Source organism: Haliotis asinina, chromosome 15 (assembly GCF_037392515.1).
Source record: "Haliotis asinina isolate JCU_RB_2024 chromosome 15, JCU_Hal_asi_v2, whole genome shotgun sequence".
Lineage (NCBI taxonomy): Eukaryota > Metazoa > Mollusca > Gastropoda > Lepetellida > Haliotidae > Haliotis > Haliotis asinina.
In genome coordinates this window covers 8,285,992-8,296,203 of record NC_090294.1, presented here as the reverse complement: position 1 = coordinate 8,296,203, position 10,212 = coordinate 8,285,992, and the positions used below count along the sequence as shown (strand labels likewise).

Sequence of the window (10,212 nt, the reverse complement as noted above, 5' to 3'; positions counted from 1 at the left end):
AACCCTTTTAACTCGATACAGATGTGTCGATATTTTGGATATCTTGATATGATTTCATGGTCACAACAAGCAAATTTGCCCTTTTAACTCGATATTCGCATGTAAAGTCGATATTCACCCACCTTTCTTGAGAGGCATCCATCTGACCTGTGACTGTCTCCAAGTGTTCTCTCTCACACACACACACACACACTTGTTTCTTTGTCTAATTGTTTGTGGAGGAAACTTTTGTTGATTTAAAAATGGACACTATGACAATAATACTTGTATTTCTGATCTTTGTCAAGACAAACAAATAACAGACATGCAATCTACAGTTTTCTTTCATGTGGGTATGTGATGAAATGCCCAACTGGAATGTGTCAATATTTTATCCTGGTCTTGTAAATATTGAGACAACGGTGTTCGACCGTATTTCATTTTCATGACTTGGCAGTTTGATGTGAGAGGAAGTCTGGAATCTTGACATGGTATTTAGTTTGGTCCAGAGTGATTGTGTACCTTATAATTTCTTTGAATACAATTTAGTCTGTGCCTTGGGTATGTGGACCCACTTTAGTCGTAGAAACCCATATGCAAGGTGGACCCACTTTACACCTAAAAACCTACATATGGAAAGTGGATCCACTTTACACCTAGAAACACATATGGGAGATGGACCCACTTTACACCAAAAAACCTACATATGGGAGTTGAATTTAAGTGTTGGACAGTAAGTGCATACTTTATCACAAGAACCCTCTGTATGTTATGTTGTCAGAAAGGCACTGGTGAGATTGTCTATGTTCCTGTCTCATTTCTGATATTCCTGATAAAAGATCTAAACATCCCCCACAAACCACATCATACATTACATATGAAGACATGTTACAAAACATTTTATTCATCTGTCACATATTAACATAATCTGACTCTCCACTCCGCACATCAAGGCAAAGAAACCCCCTCAGTTCCAAACACTTACCATTAGAGTCAAATACAATGGATACCGACTGGACATATGCACCTCTGCCATTATTGCAGTGACTCATGAGTGGTTATGTGTCTGGGGGCCTGACCCCACACTAACCCAACACCTACTTTTTTTGTCATTAGCTGGCTATTGAATTGCACTTCCTGCTTTGCTGGAAGGACATGGTAAGACTTGCTCCGCCTGGACCAGCATTCGTGAAGGGCTTTTTGACAAACCAGATATAAACCGAGTAAGATTTCCCATTGCTTCTAGCAATATCCCTACAACACCACAGAGGGCAACACTAGAAAAAGATATACATTTAGTAATTACTAGTTACAGTTATGCTCCAGTAGATGTCATAAAGATAAAATATATTATAGGGGGCATCAATTAAAAAAATATTCTTGATAGCTGAAATAATAAAATCCATTGTAAATATGAACCTTCATCTGCAATGAGGGTGACCCAATAATTTGCACCTGGGTGGTTTTTGGATTCAAAAGTGCCAACACTGTTAACTTGATTCACATACTATGTTTACAATAAACAGTGTTACATACAACATAATTTTCCTTTCAGGCAAAGTATTCACTCAAAACATGAATATGTGGCATAGTCGTGTTGGCATGTAATAAATGGTCCTCTGGTTAAAAACATCCCAGAGGTATACATTCTGATAAATACCCACTAGTGCCCTGGATGCAACTACTGCTCGGTCCAATTACTTCATTATCTCCCCTTGCTGTCTTTTTATCCAATCTGATGTTTACAATGGGAAGTAGTCAATCACAAGGGTCCTATCACAACCCACTTTCGCTTCTTTTATCTTACCAAATTGAACATGGCAGCACAATTGTTGTACTCTGAAAAAGGTATGAGTTCTTACAAAAATTTTTGAAGGTTTCAGACCGGTCAGTTTGTGTGTATGATTTTGTCCCTAAAACTGAATTGCTAATGAACAAACCTTTGTGGCTACAGCTGCTATCTTTGTTGACACTGGCAAGCTCGGTTGACTGGCTAGTGTGAGAAGGCATACCCAGTAAAGCAAGGCAATAAAATATGAGGCCAAGTCATAGATGCATCCAGGGAGATGTATCTAACCAGGGGTGGAAAAAAATTGTGAATTGCAGATGTACCCCAGTACAGTGGCACTTGTAAAATCACTTGCCCTGATAATGTTTTCACTAAACTAGCTGATTTTCTTGTTGATTATTTAAATAAACAACATAATTAACAATGGAAAGTCCACTGGACACCGGTACAACGTGATATACAAATTAGGTAGCCCGACAGAAAAAACCACTAGACTGGGACGTCGGGCAATGAGTTATTTCCATCCATGCTAAAACATATCCTGGAGATTATCAAAGATGGTTAAAAAGTGAACAACCAGTTATCCTGAAATGTTCATCAAACAGAAACGAATGTTCTGGTTTCCATTTTGATCATGATGCAGAAATATTAACTTGTCATACTGACAGCAGCCATGAATATCCTTTTGCCCCAAACATACAGAAGCTGCAAAGGTGAAATAGCTTTTTTTTGTGACTCATTTCTTATGAGTATTTTCAACACAAGCAAATTAAACCGTTCAAATGGACATACACATGAAAGAGTACAGCATAAGGAGTTGTCATCACAGGCAGTTTTTGGTCACATCGGCGGGTCAGTCTCACCTCCAACCCCCTTGGTTGTGGCCTCCTCGGTTGTATCCTCTTCGGTTGTATCCCCCTCGGTTGTAACCCCCTTGGTTGTATCCCCCTCGGTTGTAACCCCCCTGTCTGTATCCCCCTCGGTTGTAACCCCCATGGTTGTAACCATCCTGCTTCCAACTGCCACCCCTTGGACCACTGCCCCACCCACTTTTGTCATACCGATCTGTGTCATCAGCTGACCAATCCGAATACTTCATCGGGCTTCGGTAGTCGTCATTGTTCCAATGTTGCTTAATATATGCACTTCTCCGATTGTTCATTCCATTCTGTCCATGACATTCCTCTTGAGAAAAGTCAACATCGTATGAATAGTTTCCATCATATGCATAATCATTATTTTGATAATGATCTCCGCTGCGACGTCTTCGTTTGTGGCTATCATAGTGGCTAGATTGATCGTAACCATGGTTACCACCATATGTGTGGCCCTGGTTATCCCCATAACCTTGGTGCCAGTCATGGTCATTGCCTTGGTAACTACCATAACCATTCCCTGGATAGCCACCACCATCATCTCTGTATCTCTGTTGCCGTGGTAGCAACTTCCTGTCATCGTTCCTTGGCTGACCTCGGTGAGGCCTCATTTCATGGTCTCGCTCACTCTGCAGCGAATTATTGGAATTCCTGTTGTCATAGGGACTACGATGTTTTTCCAGAAGTTTACTGTAGGAGTTATCTGCCTTGTATCCAGGTTGCGACAACCTGTCCATCATCCTTTTGTTATTAGTGTCAGGTGAGGTCTCCTCAGGCGGAGTGGCAGATGGATCAAATGGGGTTTTTTCACCTCTGCAAAGATGCAAGATATTTTACCATTGCAAAAAGCCAAAACATGTCAGCCACATGGCACATTTGTATAATGAATTTAGTGAGCTTAAGGTCACATAAATATATTCTTGTTTATCATCACGTTATCCAAAATATACAAGCTGGTGGATTTTATTTTTACATCTTATTTTATGTCCTCAAAACCCTTGATTTCTAAGGACATTTACACCTTTTCTCCCATAAAAAATTAAAACTTAGAAGTATGAAAAATTCATGCACATTTTGTGAGTCAAAGTTACATTTTCTCCAGTGTAAAAATATAAAAAAATCTTAGGTTGAATTGTTTAGTTCAAGGGGTAATGAGAAACAAGAATATTGTTATATATGGGCTAATGGTAGAGGGAAACCTTTTGGTGAATGAGCAAGTAATGTTTAAAATCAGTTTTAGAAGTAGTCAAGTATAATGTTTGCTTGAAGAAGGATGAAAGCATGAAGAGAGTCGGGTCATAGACAAGTGACAACTTGGTGAAATGACTAGCATGAGAATTGTTCTCACAAACATAATAAGGGATTCCAATCCACAATCACAGGAGTCTGACATAACTAAGGGACACAACCATTATGTCTTAGACAGCTGGACCACATGTGTCCCTGGGCACAGTGTTGATAAATGTAGAAACCTCGAATTTGATTGAGGCTTGACGATACAGAAAATTCATGATACGATAACTATCACAATGTCTTGGAACGGTATGATTTGATTTGATGCACAATATCACCATATGCTATTTTTAGTTATTTTCTTTAAAAACATATATTTTGATATCAAGTGACAGTGTAAATTTTGACATAACTGTCAATTTCTAGTGAAAATGAACAATTTTAAGGTCAGCAATACATATCATGATACGAAAAAATGTATTGATATACATTTATCGTCAGATAAAGTATCATGATCATCGACACTACAATATATTATCACAGCACTAACAGTTGTACTCCATGGTCATATGTGTCTGACATGCCAAATGAATGCAGCTCCACACGGAGAGTGGGACTACCTACACATTAAATGTCTTCAGTTATCTGTAAAAGTGGAAAAACCGAAACAATATAGTAGAATAATTTTGCACAGTTGACTAAACAACTTGAAGTTATGAACACTCCAGGCATTTACTGAAATACGTTACTCACGGTATCCTGGTGCGGAGATCCTCAATGTAGTTCTCCCTCTCGAGTTCATGTCCTCGTGCCTCATTGAAGGCTGAAACAGATGCCACTTGCCTTAATGTGTGCACGAGCATGTTCCCCCAGATAACCTCCACATCTGAGCACAGCTATTTACATGCATCTCCTTTGTATACTAACAGTTTTCTTCAAGTATTTGTAACTTGAAGATCTGGGTTAGAATTGATCTTCAGTAACTCATGCTTGACATGAGAGGTGATTAACAAGATCAGTAGGTTGACACATATCCCAATGGCACAGATCGATGTTCATGCTGTTGATCACTGGATTGTCTGGTCCAAACCTGATTATTTACAGACTGCGGTCATATCACTGAAATAATCCTGCATGCAGTGTAAAGTCAGCTCTCTCACTTCAAGTGTTCAATAGATTATTACTCTTTAGGGTCCTGACATTAATGCAAGAGCTTTAGCTGGAGGACCTATTTGGTATTTCAATCAAAATTCTGTATCAGGTGGCTTCTAATTTCTAAAAGCCACAACATATCTAAATGGCCACAGATGAGACATAGTTCTGTCAAAGTTGATATAAACATGATGGCTACATCTACAAATAAAAATGACATGAACCAAGGAACACTGGGTAATTTAGTACTGTGTTAGGGACCTTTCATCATCACCCTAGGTCAGTGACATTTTATGTCAATTTACCAAATAGATCTCTGCTGAGCCACAATTTGAAAATGCCTCTTCAAATTGACGAATTTTGTTTTTGCTGACTAAGCTTTTAGTTGTCATGGTTAGTGTTAGTCCAGCATTTTTGTACATGCAAGTTTCCAATCCCCATCATGTGTGTGTGTGTGTGTGTGTGTGTGTGTGTGTGTGTGTGTGTGTGTGTGTGTGTGTGTGTGTGTGTGTGTGTGTGTGTGTGTGTGTGTGTGTGTGTGTGTGTGTGTGTGTGTGTGTGTGTGAGAGAGAGAGAGAGAGAGAGAGAGAGAGAGAGAGAGAGAGAGAGATGTTCTCTGCATTAGCTGCACATGATATACAAGCAATGTACTCACCTGCAATAGCATCATCGGGTGGCATACTCAGGCTCTCCACCATGTACCTGAAATAAACACATAACATTCTCTTCTCTAGCTTGTGTGTATTACCCTACCTTACCAATATTCCAGCAATATCAGACATGGTCTTCACACATACAACCAACGAAGGGAATCGAACCTGTGTTCGGCTGGACAAGCAAACACTTTAACTACAAGTCTGTTTGTGAGTGAGTTTAATTTTAGTTTTTAACAGTATTCCAGCAATATCATGGCTGGAGACATCAGAAAGGAACTTCACACACTGTACTCGTGTTGGGAATTTAACCCAGGTCTTATGCGTGACAAGCGAACGCTTTAGCCACTAGTATTGCGCCTTTTCCATCTAGACGTCACGCTCTAAGTAGAACATTTATATCACTGACAACAGAACACTCTATCTAATTCACTGTGGAGCTTGCCCAGACCTTCACAATTCAACTTTGAACTAATCCTGAACTCGTTAGTTCCTGTTCTTACTGATTAAAACATCGAAAGTAACCCAGCCTGACCATTGTGTTTATATCACCAAACCATATCTGACAAACAAGAGGACTAAAGATCCTATACCTGCAAACCAAGTAGCCAGTTCTGTTCACACCATGGGTACAATGGATGCCAATCACAGATGCTGAAACAGATATATCTCACATAATTCATGAGTCACAGACAAAACTGTAATCACAGTCTAGGGGAGATAACTCTCATTTGTTCAAATTCTTGCCAGGTGTGTTGTTTTTGTAACTGAACTATAATTATCAAATACCATGCTGAACATGAGTGATTAGAAGCTGACAATTACATAAAGTGATTTACGTTTTATAAAAAGCTTCACAAATGTTATAATTTCACTGATTTCATGAGTCATATGTGTGTGAACACTCACACCCACATTTCATGACAACTCACACAATCACATATTTAAAGAAAAGAGAAGAAATCATCTCAGATATGTATACTTTAATATACATCAACATTAGTTTTAATAAAACGGGAAATGTTGTAATGCTGCCAAGAGGGAAACATCACTGACTTACAGCTGTCTGTGCTTTGTTCCAAATATTCATCGATCACATGTGCAAATCTGGAAATAAAATAACCAACTGTAACTCCAACACAAATTAACATTAGCTGGGAAACAATATTTGGATAACCATACAATGTCATTCCAGTCTGGAAACAGACGTAACCTTGCTTCAGAAACTGCTAATGATAAGACCAACACAGGTCACCACACTGATTCAGAATTAGAATGGTACATGAAAGCACATGAATCCATGCAAACGACAGATCACCAGTCTTGTGGGTAAGGTGAACCAAAAGGAAACCTGCAAACTGTTATTAATCCAGAAACAGATGGATCAGAATCAAGTTACCTGCCAAACACAAAGTCGTTGGGGACTTCGTGTCCCTTGGTGAATATCTTCTCATACTGGACACCTTTGTCTGTCAGCTCCTGCAAACAAGCCAAACACAATTTCCTAGATCTGTCAAGGACATATTGTCACCAGTAGTACAGCTGTAACGATGCATTGGACTATTGACAGGACTAATGGACTGCAATTGTTGAGTCCCCGAGAGCAATTAATCCACGGTAGAAACAAAATCTGTCAATGCAGGAATGGTATGTGTGACTATCGATAGCTTAGTAACTGACCTCCATTGATAAACGATCAGAGCAAAATACAGGAAGTACCAGATTCATACACTTTGATTTAGAGTTATCCAGCCCTGTTACCTCTTATATAAAAATGACTTGGGTTTCAAGTTTCTTGTCAGTTATTAAAACTATACTAGTGACTGAAACTACTTCTGCTTGTTTTTATTTCATTTCATATAATGCTACACATTCCTTTGAGAAATGCATTTTTAGGGCCTGAGTATGAAGAAAATAGTATCTATGTGCCAAACATTTAGCTCCCAATATATTGCAATACTTATTGCAATACAGACACCTGCATGATAATATATTGCAATACAATGTATTTGCCAATATGCAGCCATAGTCATATGAATGAATACTAGTGTGTGAGTTACTTCTATCATGAAGCACTAGAGTCTTCTGTGTAACGTGAACATGATACATGAAGTTATCAGTCTCTTTACCTGACCATGTCACCATGGTAACTGAAGCAGAATACTCCACAAAACACTTTTGACTTGTGTATCATGTTTATATAAGTAGAATATATTCCAATAAATGGACACCACTAATACACACTAGCTATCATTAAATATTATAGGTTGCAATCAGTCTAACCTTAAAGTTGTAGTACTTTCTGGTAAAGGTCAGATCGATCACAAGTCCAAGGTTGTGGCCAGAGTCAGCCATCTTTTTTACCAAGGCTGACGGTGTGAATCTGAAACAACGCCATTCATTACAACCTGTCTCCATTAACCATGTTAACTTGGGTCTAAGTAAAGTAGGAAATGCACGTCTCACTGCACCTGTTGACTTTTATCTGCCAAGATGATTCCATAATGCTTAATTATGAGTGCAAGAGTGAATTGTGTTTTTGATACTTTGACATAGAACATAGACATAGAACCTAATTTTCCAGCCGAGGTAAAACAGCTCTGTCTGCAAATGGAAGTGCTTCAAAAGACTGAGCTACCTCTCATCAATAAGGATTTTTACTACTCAACACAACTTACTTACTGCAGACACTCTAGCATTATTTTGTATCTCTGGCACTACATAACCAGCAGAACATGCCACTGCTCACATTTATATATAAATATTAAACAGCATATTGCGCTACCAACATAGCTCACAGTTGCCCAAATATTTTCAAGAAAAGCAAATTTCTACACAGAAACTGTTTGGTTTTTGGTGACAGTTTCATCTAAAACTCTCACCTTTCATCTTCTGGTAACTTTTGAACCAAAGCCTGCAATCAAAATAACGTGATTATCAATCGGCAAACCACAATCATATGTCATAGAGATTAGGTGTGCCTGAGCAATTAACAGAATCAAGACAACATAACTTACAGTTTTAACGCAGTAAAACCTGTGTCTCTTAACCATGTTAACCAATACTAACTAATAACCATGATTAACTATCAGCGTAATTGTGAGCCTGGAGATGCTGTCTGGTAAAGAATGTCACTTACATATTTCAGTGGCACCTTGAAACACACGATCCTTGTCCCTTTAATGACATTGCCAAGTGCTGTGTAGTTTTCCCATCTGAAACAGATTGCAAATATTTAGCAAAGTCTTATATGTACATCATCTCAAACATTTTGAAACAATCACACAAATAACATTCTTACTCTTGAAACGGGTTAATGATTGTGTCAAATAGAAATGATACATATATTTATTATTATTTTATAATATTAATTTTTTTACAAGTTTAATACAAAGCTAAACAGATAAAACTTGAAAATGATGAACGACAAATTTGATTAATCTTGTATTTTGTTTTAAAATGAGGCTTAAGTAGTTAGTGCTTCACTAACATTCCTGTATTATTCTACACAAGCCACGAAGACTATTTCAGGGATAAACATAACTGAAAAATCTACCCTTTAACTCCTGTGATGTTTCTCCCAAACTCAGAGACAGTCCTCCTTTTGACAAACTCCAACTTTGGAACTGTTCTCATCACTAACCTTTGTGTTAGTGCTAAGCAATGCCACAAAAACATTTCTGATTCTAGTATGTTTAAGCAGTTAAGTGCACAAGACAAGTTTGAAATGTATGAGCAAACATCACAATTCCATAATTATTCTGTCTATTGATAGCTTATGCCTAGCACTAACACTAGATGTTGTAAAGGCAGATTGTGTGGCCATGGCCCTTGTTTCAGTTCACTTCATTATTTCTATTAAGCTGTTCTCACATGGGATATCTGAAAAAACACATACACGAAAAAGGTTTTCCTTTACTTCTTGAGGTTATCGTGAAGAAAATGATCATTGTTGAGATTTGCTAATGAATTTATATCTAAAATAAACATTTATATTGTGGCAGTCACACCATGGTAATCGTAATAACTAAACCGCCGACAGTCACCAACGGTATCGTCTTGGTTTTCGGTCTTCGGCGAAAATATATGACGGCTAAAGGAAAATGTCTAACTAATCACTGGGACCTATGATCATTACCTGTCTGGTGGCGGCATTTTGAATTCCGTTAAACTCCTGACGAAATGTGTTGCAACAAACCTACTTTAGAACCCGCGTAAGTTTTTCAGAAAACCCTATTTTCACTTTAGTTTTTAGAGACGGAAATGTGTGGCTCCGGAAGTAGAGTAAGGGCACGTTTATTGTTCGATTATTACAAATGCAGAAGTATTCAATGGATTTAGATAAATTTAACTGTACAAATATGTCATCTGTAGCTGCAGTTAATACATTTATGAATTAAAAAAGAAGTATTTGTAACGTATTGTACAGTAGGAAAAAGTCTCGTAGCCCTGCTTTAATTTGTAAAGCCTCTGAATCTGCCTCATTTTCATTTCAGGAACCCAACTTTTTATAATCGCGCTCCTAACGAGT

General features: G+C 38.1%; 1 protein-coding gene across 2 annotated transcripts; it reads right to left on the bottom strand.

Annotated features, from left to right (window-relative positions):
* Nucleotides 1–861: 861 nt before the first annotated feature.
* LOC137265635 (RNA/RNP complex-1-interacting phosphatase-like) lies at nt 862–10,163 on the bottom strand. Of its 2 annotated transcripts, XM_067801068.1 has the most exons (11): nt 9,820–9,952; nt 9,238–9,563; nt 8,821–8,896; nt 8,564–8,595; nt 7,965–8,064; nt 7,081–7,160; nt 6,742–6,788; nt 6,275–6,335; nt 5,684–5,730; nt 4,630–4,699; nt 862–3,456 (listed from the first exon to the last, which is right to left on the bottom strand). In XM_067801068.1, exons 2-11 carry the CDS (start codon nt 9,357–9,359, stop codon nt 2,628–2,630), a joined length of 1,464 nt encoding a protein of 487 aa, XP_067657169.1. In that variant the 5' UTR covers nt 9,360–9,563; nt 9,820–9,952; the 3' UTR covers nt 862–2,627. The 2 variants fall into 2 exon arrangements, with proteins under 2 accessions (XP_067657169.1, XP_067657170.1); XM_067801069.1 differs by lacking the exon at nt 9,238–9,563 and having other exon boundaries at nt 9,820–10,163.
* Nucleotides 10,164–10,212: the final 49 nt, after the last annotated feature.

Coding starts and splice junctions, on each gene's coding strand:
- LOC137265635 (XM_067801068.1), bottom strand. CDS start 9,359: ATGTTTTTGTGGCATTGCTTAGCACTAACACAAAGGTTAGTGATGAGA. Junction 8,596..8,820: donor TCAAGGTGCCACTGAAATAT/GTAAGTGACATT, acceptor TTTTGATTGCAG/GCTTTGGTTCAAAAGTTACC. Junction 6,789..7,080: donor AACGACTTTGTGTTTGGCAG/GTAACTTGATTC, acceptor TTTTATTTCCAG/ATTTGCACATGTGATCGATG.